General features: G+C 34.5%; 1 protein-coding gene across 2 annotated transcripts; it reads left to right on the forward strand.

Annotated features, from left to right (window-relative positions):
• Window positions 1-374: 374 nt before the first annotated feature.
• Window positions 375-15415, forward strand: LOC111064191 (tRNA wybutosine-synthesizing protein 3 homolog). Of its 2 annotated transcripts, XM_039426365.1 has the most exons (4): window positions 382-1026; window positions 5750-5926; window positions 12341-12484; window positions 14319-15415. In XM_039426365.1, the coding sequence occupies exons 1-4, from the start codon at window positions 850-852 to the stop codon at window positions 14415-14417; spliced, it is 597 nt and encodes a 198-aa protein (XP_039282299.1). In that variant the 5' UTR covers window positions 382-849; the 3' UTR covers window positions 14418-15415. The 2 variants fall into 2 exon arrangements, with proteins under 2 accessions (XP_039282298.1, XP_039282299.1); XM_039426364.1 differs by lacking the exons at window positions 12341-12484; window positions 14319-15415 and adding an exon at window positions 9969-11341 and having other exon boundaries at window positions 375-1026.
• Window positions 15416-15626: the final 211 nt, after the last annotated feature.

The raw sequence follows: 15626 nt of genomic DNA on the forward strand, positions 1-15626 counted from the left end.
TTCAAATTCTTATGGTCAAAGGGTCAGGTAAGATATGTTAATACGAAAACATTACTAATGGCTTCAAAATCCTTTTATTTTTAGTCAATATTCTTGAGTCAAACCATATTTTTTCGCCTCTAAAATGTGGTCAATAAAGAGTGGCCTAAAAATGTGTCATTTTACACTTGAATTTCAAAAATTACATTGCAACACTTATATCACTAATGAAATTAAACATAAGTATTTTAATAAGCCTAGTATGAGCTGGTTGATAATGGTGATGGTGCTAGATGGAGAGAAACATGCTTGAGGCTTTTATAGCACTTTTATATTCCTAATGATAATGAGGTCCTTACTGCTATTACTATATCCTATTCCTTTATCCAAGTAGACTAACAAACGGTCCTCAACTTCTTACATTCCTTTACACGGTACTAATCTTTCGCTCTGATAAGAGCTTCTATTAATTAGAACTAGTTAAATTGAAAAACTCTTGTTCACTTGAAGAACTCTATTAGTTCTATCTGAACTGATCGTTCACAAAAACTGAACTATTCGTTCCAGAACTACACTCGTTCATGAGTTCATGAGTTTTGAGGTTATGTTTTAGTGCTCCTGCTCCACTCCAATCCAATCGTATCACTGTATTTTCTGTAAATTGCATTATGTTTATGCTTAAAGTTAGAATATTTTGAAATAAGATTTATTTTCATGTAGTTTAACAGTTGTACATCTCATTAGTTTGATAACGGTGATATAAATTCACCAAGTTAGATTTATGTCAATGTTTTGCAGTTGAAATAGAATGTAAACTAATAGTATCATTTATTTTTTCTTGAGTAATCATAGAGAACATAGATTTGTATTATGGAAATGACTGTCAAATGTTTCAAAAACCAAAAGAAGCAGATTCTTGATGGGGTAGACCTCAGCAAGAAAGGGAGTTTTGATGTGTTGATTAGTAATTTAATCTGTAAACTCAATGACCACCAAGACTATGTAACCACCAGCTCATGTTCAGGAAGAATTTTATTGTATGTCCAGGTAAGTCATTATCTCATTGAAAATATTTTTAATTGAGGATCATATTAAACCCTTACCTATTCTAATAGTTACAACTGTTTGAGGAATATCCTTCTTCATTTAACAATTCTAAACAAAGCCTGAACTGGAGGCCAATTTAACAAAGCCTCTACTGGAAATAGTAAATTCTTCCCTAAAGCAAGCTGTATTCCCACAGGCTCTCAAGATCTCTAAGATTTTTCCAAAATTCAAAGGAGGAGATAAAATGGATCACAAGAACTATAGGCCCATAGCAAACCTACCTATAACCTCAAAAATTATCGAACGAGCAGTATATGACCAGCTTATCCTGCATCTGGAGAGCAACAAACTCATAACAGCACAACAGCATGGATTTAAAAAACGTCTAGGCACTACAACTGCAATATCTGAATTGTGTGACAATATAAACCAACTTTGGGAGGAGAAAAATACTGTTATGGGACTGTTTATAGATCTTCAAAAGGCCTTCGACACACTAGACTGGAACATCCCAACTCTGAAATTGAGAGAATTGAAAATAGAGGGAAGAGCATTGGAGTGGATAGAGGACTACCTCACCAACAGAAAGCAGTATGTGGAAATAGTGCAGCACAAGAAAACTGCTCTTATAAACTACAAATCCTCACTCAGAGCAGTGTCCCAGGGTGTGCCCCAGGGATCCATCCTTGGGCCACTGCTGTTCCTTGTCTACATCAATGACTTTCCCAAGGAAATTGACAACAGAAACAGCTGCATATTGTTTGCCGATGATACCATCGTGATACCTTGATACCATCGCAGAAGCTTCAAGACCCACACAAAATTGTCGAGACAGCACTGGAAGAGGCCACAGATACATGCAATAGACTGAAGTTGACCATTAATAGGAAGAAGACAGTCCACATCAGATTCACTCCAATCAAAAACAACCCGGATGAGAGACAAACAAATGATGACTCAATGATGACAGACTGTACAAGATTCCTGGGGATAACAATTGATTGTCACTTAACATGGAGAAAACATATAGAGCTGTTATGCAAGAGGTTAGCATCTGCCGTGTATGTTATACGAAGAATCAGACACATATCAGAGAAAAGTACATCATTCATAGCATACCACTCACTCTTTGCCTCACATTTAAGGTACGGTATTGTTGCCTGGGGATCGGCATTCCAGACACACCTTGACAGAGTCCTGAGAATACAAAAGTGGGCCTTGAGGATGATATTGGAGAAAAACATAATGGAGCACTGTAAACCATTATTTGTGGAGAGTAAAATACTCACAGTAGTCTCATTGTACCTGCTCGAAACAATAAATCTGGCTAAGAGGAAAGGCCTTACCACAAGACAGGAAAAATACTGCTATGACCTTCGAAACAACAAGAATCTTGACTTGCCACAACATAGACTGAAGAAATACAGCTGCTCACCAACATATGCAGGATCATACTTTTTCAATTTACTGCCGCGTGACCTGAAGGATATGGATGACGAGGCAGCATTTGCCAGAGGCCTGAAGTCATACCTATTGGCCCGACCCTACTATGCAGTATCAGAGTATGTTGAAGAGCATACATTTCAACATATACGACATGCTCATGGAGGAAATCACCTGCCGTGAAAAATAATGACGACTCCCCAGCCTTCAGACTGTCAGGAGGACAAATACAAGTAACAAGTAAGTAACAAGTAAGTAAGTAACAAGTCTAAGTTGTACCCGTTATCAATCAATGACAAGATTTGGTTCAAGCAGGACTTTCTATAATTATACCTTTTTCCTTACATTAAATGTAAATCTATATGGACAGAATGCCTTGACGCAAAGATATGAGTTAGAAAGCTGAGAGTCGACCGTGCAGGAGAATTCCATATAATACTTACTTACTAATTATTGTAGTATGGATATAATATAATATCCATATAGGATTGACACTGTAATGAGTACCCGGCATAGTTTCTCTTGACCCTGTATAAATACTCACTAAACTGCTCAGTGTTCTACAAGAGTAAGACTGGAATTCTCATAGTTATGCTTCAGCCTACTCATGGTATACACCATCTGGAGTAGCCTACAGATACCCTTCATCCTCTAACATTGATGAGCCATCATAGAGAAGAGATGTCTCTCCACCCAGGACTTGGCAACCGTGAGATGTGCATCACTACAACACCAGGCATCGAGAGCTAATTCCCAGGGTCGCCTTTAGAGATCGCAGATAGGCTATGCTAAAGGAGCTCAGCGTTACGCTTCTTGAACAAGCTGCCAGCAAGGGTGAAACAGTTGGGTGGGTGCATTTGAGAGAGTGGTGACCAAATACTTGAAGGTAAGGGCCTACTACAGTACAGTGATCAGGAATTTCTAGATGACGACTTGACTCAGATTTAGGCCTGTCAGCCAGGCATGTAATAGTGTGAAACCTGGGATGAATCCAAACACTTCCATCTAGATCGTAATCATGTGTTATGTAGTGTTTTGTTACATAACGCCAACGATCCCAAGGTACCTAGAATACATATTTTTTCAATGTATTCTAGGTACATTCAGCGATCCCATAATTTTGGGTAAAGGATGAAGAATAAGGTATTATATTTTTATATAACTTTAAAGTGAAAAAACACTTACATTTTTTGGTGTGGCGACAACCGTTTCTTGCTGTCGGTGAAGTACCGGTATTTACGGTTATGAGGGTCGAACCTTATAATAACCTTAAATACAGTTTCTGTTTGGCTTGAGAATTTGCAACACCAGCACGAAACGGTCGTCGCCACACCAATGAATGAGAGTGTTTTTCTCTTTGAAACTTATATATATATATATATAATATATATATATATATATATATATATAATATATATATATATATATATGGAATAAGGCTGGTCACACACTGATTAGTCAAAACAAGACTAGTCACGTTTAGTAACAATACTTCACGTAGTTGCTTATGGAGTCATGTCTAATTGCAATGACTAATCAGTGTGTGTTGCGTGATAAGCAGCAATGGTAAGTATTGTGACCAAACGTGACTAGTCTTGTCTTGACTAATCGGTGTGTGACCAGCCTAAGGCGGCCCAGGCAAAATGAATTTGGCAGCACTATTGTTGTACTGTTTTGAATGTTGATGTTTTTCGCGATCCACTAGAACCCTCTCCTCCTAGGGGATTTCAGTTATTCAGATCTTGAGAGCTCCAAAAATGTGTTGGCCTTTGTAGTTAGAACTATACTTCATGGCTGTTTTTTACAGTCCTCTTCACCACAGTATGGGCATGCAGGTGAGGGACGCCTCTTCATACGATGTGAATAGTGCACAAAGCACTCATGCCCACTAAGTGTGGGCATGTGGTATTTGGTCCAGCTCAACATGCTTTCACTGGTGGGATATAAAAATCAACTAAAAATTTTTTTTGGGATCAGGCTGTGGGTCCACCGACCAATCACAGATGCGTCACACAACTGCCACTCCTGCCATAGCATCTCAGTAGCCTCTTACCTTGACAGGCCATTGTGAATTCTGGCTTGTTCACGGACGATCTTCGGTATATATTTGAGGTCCATTTCAAGCTACAGTAGAGCCTCTTTAATCAGTAGTTGACGGGACCAAGCGTTTACTACGAATTATGGAGGGTACGAGCCTTAGAGGCTATGGTGCAGGAGGAAGAGAAGAAGGAGGAGAAAAAGAAGAAGACGAAAAGGAAGATGGAGGAGGAAGAGAAAGAGAAGAAGAAGGAGGAGGAGGAAGAAGAAGAAGAGGTGGATGCTAATTATAGATGGAGATAAAGAAATAATTCCGCATGACTGAGAAACTATTCCGTGGAATACTGAATATTGATAAGCAATCACAGATATTATGTATAACAATGGGATATAGCCTAATATGAAAATATTTATAAACTTCAAATTTGGAATTTTCAAAAATGTAAAGTGAAAAGTTTCTAGGATTATTGACAAATTTAAAAATATTTAATCAACTTTTTTATTCGATACCAACCTTTTGATCGCATCATATTTATTTGTGGTAGACTAGCGCACACCTTTATTCATAACTAACATTCACAATACAAACTCATTGATTACGAATTCTTCAAGCTGACGTCTAATACTGCACTGATTTGAACAGAATACTTTGTCAATAGACAATAATTTCGTCTGGCAGTCTATATAATTTCCGGTTGATGTCCTCATGTCTTGAGATTCAGTTAGCGATAGCATAGTATACTACTGTAATTATCTTCTTCTTTAAGGCAGGTAAACCTTAGTTTGAAAAAATCCAGAAAATACGAATTAACTTACAGAGAGTTTTTGCATACAAAACTACAAATTATAGAGATCGATGATAATCCAGCAATTGGTTCAACTAATAATGATAAAAATAATATTAATACATGAATTTTATGGAGGGAATCGAAATACATTGCTCAACTACTAATTATAGAGGTTTCTTGAACCGAGTATCCACTAGGAATTATAAGGGATTACGAATTATAGTGGTTCTTCTGTATTTTTAAACATTCTCATTTCTTATCATTTTTAAATCCTAGGAAGATGGAAATAACTAATTTTAAATTGGATTACGAATTATAGTGGTTTATCTGTATTTTCAAACATTTCTTATCAATTTTAAATCCTAGAAAGATGGAAATAACTAATTCTAAATTGACCATAGATATGGAATAATGATAATGTCACTTGATTTATTGGTTGCAATTTTTTTCAACAGGATAGTGAAAGAAGAAAACAAGATTGCAGATGGCTTTTTGTCAGTCATGACAGCATAAGTGAAGATGTATCTGCACTGCATGAAAAGTTCGAATCGACCAATGGAGAAGTTTGTCTCAAATTTGAACCATTCATCCTGCATGTGCAATGTAGAACGATCAAGTCTGCCAAGTCATTGGTGAGTCAATCACTCAAACATTTTATCCATTTTTCATGGAGATGTAACTCATGATGTTACGCAATAAGTAAAATAATTCATGTTTGGTAATGTTATTTAAATAGGTAGGCAGTTGATTCAATGACAAATTCTAAAGGTATTTCTACACATGCCGAACTGAACCTCGAACAGCGCAACGAACCGCGCATCGCGCCGTGCTGCGAAGATTATACAGGTGTTCTGAAAAAGGTGCCAGTATGTCAGGGCGTGATTCCTCACATCAAAAGAAGAAAAAAGTTCTAATTAACATAGGTCCGAAAATGCTTAGTTACCAAGTTAAACAGGGTGAGAGATGTCGTCTTAATTTCAGTTCCCCTGCTGAAACGAAGCCCTACAGGTATTTTTTGGCTGTTTTAAGATGTACAATTTAGCGTACTTTATGTGAAATGAACTGAAAATTGAATAAAACCGTTTCCAGACCTGTAGCTAGAGTAATTTTTAAGATATGTGACGAAATACGCGAAACTTGGTCTCGAAAAAAAGTTCCTTTAAGGTTTGAGGCAGATTTACTATATTAAATGTGCAATAAACAAAACATATTTTTTTACAGAACTTGTATAAAATTTAATTTCGAATAGAGATATGTAAAATAAGTCTATAATAGACAAACGCCACCTTTAAAAAAATAATCCTTACTTACATACAAAACGCATGAAATAGACAAAATCTGTGAAGCTCTTTTCATGTGATTTGCATGTAATCAAGGATTATTTTTCAAAATGTCGCGTTTGTCTATTATAGACTTATTTTACATCTTTCTATTAAAAATTAAGTTTTATACAAGTTTTGTAAAAAAATATGTTGTACATTTAAAATAGTAAATCTGCTTTAAACCTTGAAGGAACTTGTTATTCGGGGCCAAGTTTCGCGTATTTTGTCACATATCTCAAAAATCACTGTAGCTACAGGTCTGGAAACGGGTTTATTCAATTATTCTGTTCATTTCACATAAAGTACCGGTACGCTAAAATGTACATCTTAATTAACAGCCAAAAAATATCTGTAGGGCTTCGTTTCAGCAGGGGAACTGAAATTCAGACGAAATGTTTTACTCTGTATATCTTGGTAACCAAGAATTTTCGGACCTATGTTAATTAGAACTTATTTAATTCTTTTTATGTGAGGAATCACACCCTGGCTTATGGGCACCTTTTTCCAGAACACTCTGTATACACTGTGAGTCATATGTATGGGAACCCTTCAATAAGTTGAAGACTGTTGTAGATATAATACTGTAACTTCCAGGATAAGTTATTGGTCGAATACTCTACCTTTCGACGTACAACTGAATTTCAACCCCTCATAAGGGGGTGACTTACGGGTTGTAACTCGAATATTTCAAATGTAAACACTCATTGTGTGATAATAATTTTGAAGACCTTTTCAAACTAAGAAATATGGCATCAATAAAAATGTTCTATGATATCTGTATCCAAAATGGCGGCTGATTCAAGTTTACACTTTTTAAAAAATGAGGGGTTGTAACTCAAATGTTTCAAACCTGAACACCCATTGTGTGCACGGTATTTAGATGAAATACCTTCTATATTAGATGAATCTTCTTCTATATACCGTGCATTGTGTGCTACTTCATTTTAAAGGCCTTCCAGAACAAGGAAGATGACATCAATAAGAGTGTTCTATGATACTTGTATCAAAAATGGCGGCTGATTGAAGTTTTAGTTTTTAATTGAAATTTCAATCAGTCGCCATTTTGGATACGAGTATCATATAACATTTTTATAGAAGTCATTTTTCTTGTTTTGATAAGACCCTAAACATGATGTAGTACACACTGCGTTGTCTACTATCTACCGACGGCTGTTGGATGACGCAATGATTATAACAGCTGATTTTTATTTCTCTGTGTGGCCAGCTCACAAATCTTCTCCCATAAGGATCACGTGTAAACTTTGAAGGACCGTAGGAAAAAGTCCTGAAGTCTGATTATAAATTTGATAGGCCACAAACCTGGTCCTGAACATAACGAACACAACTAAAAAAAAAATCATCAAATTCGGTGCACACATGAAAAAGTTATTGAATGTCAAAATTTGAGGCTCGATTTTTATTTATATAGAAGAAAAAGATAGATAAAAATCTCATAGAGATCTACAATTCATATTTATCTACAATTCATACACAATGCAAATATAAACGAATTCATCAGATTGCGTTTCCGTTCCGTATTGCGTTTACTTAATTGAAAATTTAAAAAATTAACACTTTTTCTTGGTTTATCCGAAATGATCCTGACCAAAACAAAATATAATAAGCGGGGTGAATAATATTAATTTTTCGTGATCTATTATAACTTTACTCCAAAATAATCTGTTACCAGATATTTATAATCAATCCTAGAGCCTGTTCAATCAACTTCTTCAATTTATTGTTCTTAATTGATTTACAGATTTCGTACCTATCGATTCAAAACGGATGATCAATTGATTCACAAGTATAATGACAGAATCCAAATTTTATTAAAATATGTTTTATATGTTTAAAATATGGTCTATGTTTTAACTCGGATTTCTTTTGTCTGTCTGTATGTAATGCGATTACGGCCAAACACGTTGATAGAATTCGATGAGATTTGGCAGGAATATTCCTTTTTCAACTGCGCGTCGATGTATACACAAGGTTTTTTTGAAATTTTGCATTTTAAGGATAATATGAAAAGAAAAGGAATTTCTCCATACTCTGATATCACTATATATATAATCTACTCTGAAGATAGGATCAATCAGACTATAGAATTATTCATAATCAATCAGCTGACAAGTGGATTATTCATTGCATGCATTACACAGATGTCTGGCCGTGTCTATTTCTATAAGGTACGGCTTTTTTATGATACGTGCCCATCAGTATCAATATTCTCACATTTGTATACATCTAAATGGTAACAATCGGAAGATATTGTTGATCAAAAACTAAAATCCATCAAAATTGATTTTTTCTTCAAATTTCACTCATTTTTGAAAAATCATAACTAAGTACTTATTGGAGATAGAGAGTTCCGAATGATCTCATTCTATTCAGAATTTCATAATCTAACAAAAGGTAGGAGCCAATTTTTCTGTCCGATTACGAGATTTGGCAGAAATAGCTGAAGACTGTAAAATGAGCCGAAAATACGAGGTTCTTGGGCCACCTGTATCTAGCACAAGGAAATTTTGCATGAAGAAATTGGTTCTGGTTATTTTATTCTATTTATGTACCTAAATAATATATTAAAAAACCAGAACTACAATATAAATTGCAAGCAAACCCCCTTTTTTATGTCTATATTGACTGGACTAATAAGTGAGTTTTTGATCTTGGAGAAAGCAAATAACAGTTTTTAAGAGTAGGTACCTAAATAATTATTATGAATCAACTGTGAATTATTGTGATTCAACTGAATCAACTAGAACAGGTGACATCAGATATTTTGTGGATGAGAAAACTGCGTGAGGTTCACTGTTTACAGAACTACTAGTACATATTATGTTAAAAAAATACATTCATTGGAACATATGTCTTGAAATGCTGTTTTCAGAATAATATATCACTGACACTCACGAAAACTAATCATTTGAAGTAGAAATTACTAAAGAACAGATGTTCCATTGCTGAATTGTAAAATATTCACCAGGTGACTGCATTTTATTGTTTAAATTTGCTGCCTATCGAGGTCTGGTTCGTCATGTGTGGACATACCTTAAGCACATGCTCCAATACATTGTTATTATCGAAGTTCATTTTTATTCCGATTTGTGAAGTAGAATAGTTTGTCAGACCATATTATATTCTACTTATTTATTGTATGCAGTTCATAAATTTGAATTGAAAATGAGTTCAGAAGCAAACACATTGAACACAAGTAAACAAGCCGATTTAGATTTATCAAAATTTGAAAAACGTCTTCTTCATTTATCTGAAAGCGACATCAATTGTGATTGTGAATTCATTGTTGGCTCTGAGAAGGTTATCGTCAAAGGACACAAACTTCTATTTGCAGCAGCTAGTGATGTATTCCAAGCAATGTTCTACGGTGAGCTTAAAGAAGAAAATACTGTTACAATAAACGATTTGAACCCGCAAGGATTTCAAGGTATGAAGTTTTTCTTTTACACAGGCAAAGTTAATTTTACATCAGCAGTTGATGCGCTGTTAACTCTTGCCGCTGCTCAAAAATACTTAGTTTCTGAACTTAGTAAAAAGTGCACGGAATATATTACTAAGGAAAAGATTCAGCCTTCGGAAGTACTAAAATTTTATGAAAATTGTAAGATCTATCACATTTCCGAATTTGATGAGTTATGCAATCAAGTGATCCGAGAAGAGACTCGTAAAGTAGTTGACAGTGAGTATTTTTCTCAAGCTAAAATTGAAACAATAGAAGTGATTCTGAAATCGTCTCCTCTAAACTTGATATCAGAGATCAAGCTCTTTTCTATCTTAAAAAAATGGGCGATTGCTAGAACTATTAAAGAACGTATTTGCGACCATGATGTAGCAATACGGTTTAATAGCCTGAAAAAGTATATACGGTTTTTAACAATGAGTTCAGAAGATTTTGTCTCAGAAGTTGCAGATTCTTCTCTGCTTACTGAAGAAGAAAAAACTGCAATAGCATGGAACCTTTTAAAACCTGGATCGAAACCATTGCCAGAAACTCTCTCTTCTGAACTGCAATATCGTGAATCCACAATTTCTTCCAAACAACAGGAAAAGTATAAGTTTACTCTTTCAGTTGACAATCTCACGAGCATATTTGATGGATATACGTTACCAAAAAAGCTTCATCCAGACCTCATTCTCAAAATTACCTGCTCAAAAATTAATAATTTTATATGCTTTTGGTTGGAGCCCCTGACGAAAATAATCTCCAAGAGGGATTGCTGCATATGGCTGGTTACAATGAGATCAAAACTTAGAGTAGTAGCAAATGATGTAAATAATGATTTCTGGCTTGAGAATACGTGTAGCGTGAGAGTGGATTGGAAAAAACAACAGCAACAAACTACAATTTTTGCAAAAATTGAAGTCAGAAAATTGAAAAAGAAATGCTTTTTGAAGGACACCAAGGATTCAGTTGATATTGAAGGATTTTTTTACATTAGTGCTTATTGAGACTCTTTCTCCAGAAGGGAATCTATGATGCGTTCAGATATTATTATTGGTAATCAATAGTTCTAAAATTTTTTCTCAAGTCACTGTTGAAGAATATGAATAAAACGAATTGGAAAAGATGTAGCCTATATTTTATTCATGCTACGTATAATTAATTCTTGTTCCTTTCCCTAAGAGACTCAGATAATCTAATATTATGTACTATCTATAATGGTTTGATAATTTCAATATATACATCACGTTTTTAATGTTTTTGAAGGCTTATTCATAACTTGTTTTGCACAGTTATTTCTCTTCTACTATTATGAATGAATAGAATATAGTTTTTTGTCAAACAGTTATTATTTATAACAATTGATTATTATTTCGATTTTTTAAGTTAACTATATTTATTTAATTCATTCATCTTATAACAAATTTCAAAACATTTATTTCTAGATGTGAATTTCAAATACCACTCTGATTTCACTTCTAATAGAGTTTGGTGATTTGAATAATAAAAAATGGGTACATAACTTATTGCTTTAAGTTGAGTTTTACTGTATTTAGGCCCGGTTGCACGAAATCCCGTTTAATTCTAGTTATATTAAATTCCACGAAAACTAATCAGAAAAGGGGGTTTGAAAAATGGCTTTTCTTATTGGTTCTTGAGGAATTCGATCACAATTAAAATTTAATAGGCTTTTGTACAACCGAGCCTGAGTTTTTTGTGTGAAACAAGTAATTTTCATCCCAGTTTTCTAATATGAATTGAATATTAAAATATGTTTGAAAATAGCAAGAAGGAAAATGTGAATAAATGAACCCTCAGTGAACCACCAAATACTGTGCATGCTCAACAGGATATTCTGTAGTGCGACTCTCTCCAAGCTGTCAGCTGTCAGATTTTCTCATAGATAACAACAATGTTGTTAAACACAGACCGTTCAAAGTGAATATTACTATACCTTCTAAAGGTAGGCGCACACAGATCGTCATCGGACGAATAAATTTGATGCATTGTTTTCAATTGGAATGCGCATACCTATCCGCATCGTATAGGTATGCGCACTCCAATTGAAAGCAATGCATCAAATCTATTCGTCCGATGCGTGCCGTCCGTCCGATGACGATCTGTGTGCGCCTACCTTTAGGCAACGTTTGCACATGATTTGCACTTTGCACCTGTATTTTTCCAACAAAGTTATCCTACTGTTGAAATATTGACCTCTGTGACGAAGAAATATGAATAAAACAGTTAATTTTCCACTTGTTCAGCAAACGTGTGTCTTGCACTGCGGTCTCCGAAATTCAGGACTTGTGATTGGTAATCATGGCAAAATAATGTTGGGAGTTCGCTGCAGTAACGGAATGGAAATCCCCATAACAGATGATCATGGAACTGTACTTGTCAGTGATGAGGTAAAATTACTATTATCTGTGATTATTGTCCATAATAGAATGCTTAATTTTCTGTTTTTACTATTTTCATAGGTAACCAATTCCTATTTCATTATTTCTTTGTTCAGTACTTTCTTCTGTCATTTGTTTTCTGCTTAATCTCTGTCTTGTTAGAGAGTAAAATAAGTTTCTACGGCTTGAAGCTTGATTCCTACTTATCAGTTTCAGAGTCAGTGTCCGGTTCAGTGAAAATATGAATTCCATGAGTTCTAATGGGACTTTGGCCACTCAGCCCGGCCGAGCGAGAATGAATAATCACATTATAAATTTTAATCACAGAAAAAATATTTTTACTGAACCGGATATGGACACTGATGTGTATTAATCTGCCGTAAGTTTACCTTGGTATAGTTGAAAAAGTGTCCGTATCTTTTTTGTAGATGTTTAATATAAATGTTTTAATAGGTGCATGTAAAAAGAATGAAATTCAATACTCATTTCAAACGGTAAATATGGGATAAATTGCATAAAATTAATGGTATTAGAATTATAATAAGTAATTAAACAAAATTTATTTCATGTGCTGAGGTCTTCAGATTTTATTCAATGTAGCATTGAATTGAAATTTCGTTGAGTATTCTAATTCTTTAGTATTTTTATATAAATAATTAGAGAATAAATATTTTGTTTCAATAAAGTATTATTTAATCACTCTAGGCAACCTATATTAGATATGAATGATTATAAATTGGTCCAACTAGATACCTCCCACATTTTTGTCAAAGATGATGATTTCAAGAATAAAAAAACAGTTTAGATCAATATTTTTCTGGAGAGAAATTATTGTATAGTATGAAATATTAGTATAATAATAGTATGAAATATTAATAATTAATACCTCCCACATTTTTGTCAAAGATGATTATTTCAAGAATAAAAAAACAGTTTAGATCAATATTTTTCTGGAGAGAAATTATTGTATAGTATGAAATATTAGTATAATAATAGTATGAAATATTAATAATTAATACCTCCCACATTTTTGTCAAAGATGATGATTACAAGAATAAAAAAACAGTTTAGATCAATATTTTTCTGGAGAGACCATGTGAAAATCTAGAAAATTTGCTTTTAAAGATAGTTCTCTAGAATTATTTCTACATTTTAGCCTTTGGAACAAACCGTCTCACCTTTAGGCGGGCTACACACTGGTGTCGTAGACATAATGTCTACGACAAATCTCATATCCGAGGCATGTCGCATATGAAATGGGACAACCTGTGTTGTAAAATCAGAGCTTACTCACTGCTTGCGACAGATGTTCGAGGCATCGCCTGTGTATCGGACAGGTGTCGCATGGAACCGGTTAGCCGGTTCCATGCGATACATGTCGCGCGAGACGTCACTCCACGCATGCGCTCCAGCCACTGTCTACTGCCAGCACTGAGCACTGTTTTGTCACTGCTCATGCTCAGTCTGTAATACAGCTTTGTAACAACCGAAAATCACAAGACATGCGACAAGCGACAGAGACATGCAAAAGACATGCATGTTTCATGAAATTTCATAAGACACGACACGCGTCGTAAGACGCCAGTCTTGCGACACCAGTGTGTAGCCCGTCTTAAGCTGCGTTTACACCAAAGTTATTAACAACATGTTTATTTTTCCGTCCTTATAGATTCTATTAGATTGAACATAACTTATCATACACATGATGAACATATGTGTTTGTCAAGTTCCGTTCAATCTATAAGGAATCTTGAATCTATAAGGACGGAAAAATAAACATGTTTTTAATAACTTTGGTGTAAACGCAGCTTCACTAAATGAAACTGACCTTTTTCTGTTTCAGTATTTGAAATTCATTGTGAGGAAGATGAATTCCAGAATGGATGAGAACAAGAATGTTATTTCAAGGTTTGAATCTGAAGTGGATATGCTGTTCAAATAAATGTTGGAACTTATTCACTGGGGTTTTATAAATAAATATGGGAAATTCAGCTCTATAATTCGTATCTCATCAAACTTTGTGTTGAAAATGATATATAAAATGAAAAATCAACTTAAACAGTTTTAACAAGAACCTAATAAGAGTTCAATGTAGCCACCGTTTGTCACATGACACACATCAATCAAGTTCTTCCTAAACGTTGATGAGAAATCTTCAGTAGTCGCAGTAACTGCTGCTTCAATCTGATTTAGGAAGGATAGCTGGAGAAGTTGAACACAATGCATGTAAGCCTCGTTGAAATCCTCTAGTCTATACAAACCTTTGATTGCAGATGAAGTACAGTGTTGTCAGATTTCACAATAGAAGACAGAAAGTCTGTGACTAATGCGTGAGAGAAAGCAAAGGAGAGAGTATTGATAATTTTGATAGTATCAGCATAAAAATGGCATCACTGTGCTCCTTTTCTTGTAAGGAATAAAATTGGACATAAAGCTCCGTTATGCAAACTAAGGTTTGCACGGTCTATAGCTTAAGGTATGTACGTTTTTGCTTATACAATCGCGGCCGACAACGGAGAAAGAATATCTTCGTTTTTATGAGAATGCTCACACATTAGCAGTCTGTGAACACTTCTATAAGAATTACTGGTATTCTGCCACGGTCGTCTGCTGTGTTTGCATTAACTAAAACGTACCTCTACTTTACAGCCAAACCAGCGATAAGGTACACAGCTAACTCTAGTAGCTACGGTGATAATCAAAACTTAGTTGTTTTTTCATTCGAAATACTTATTATCTGTGATTAATGTAACAAATACTATAAGGAGTTGGAACTCCGGTATTCATTTATAATCACCCTGTAGTTGCAGGGGAATAGAAGTGATACCAGTAAAGTTTAATAAGTATGTAAAACACAAAAATACTGTAAGAAGTGAATACTTGAATTCCTTCTTAAAATGTATGTATTCAGGGCTACTTATTTTTATTTATAAAATAAAAGGATGGTCGAAGAATAAAGCATTTTATTCAATCGAGGAAATGCTGGTCTGCAATTGTTATCCATAGATAAAATATTTAAGTAGCCCATTTGTATTTTAATTTGTAATATTATAATATATAAAATGTACTTGTATACAAAGTATCAATGTTACTGTATCGTTATGAAGTGACTTTTGTCAATGCAATTATTTTGTTTGTGACAATAAAACAT

Source organism: Nilaparvata lugens, chromosome 4 (assembly GCF_014356525.2).
Source record: "Nilaparvata lugens isolate BPH chromosome 4, ASM1435652v1, whole genome shotgun sequence".
Classification (NCBI taxonomy): domain Eukaryota; kingdom Metazoa; phylum Arthropoda; class Insecta; order Hemiptera; family Delphacidae; genus Nilaparvata; species Nilaparvata lugens.

Bases quoted from the DNA above. Each gene is read 5' to 3' on its own strand.
- LOC111064191 (XM_039426364.1), top strand. From the start codon at position 9,992: ATGTTCTACGGTGAGCTTAAAGAAGAAAATACTGTTACAATAAACGAT.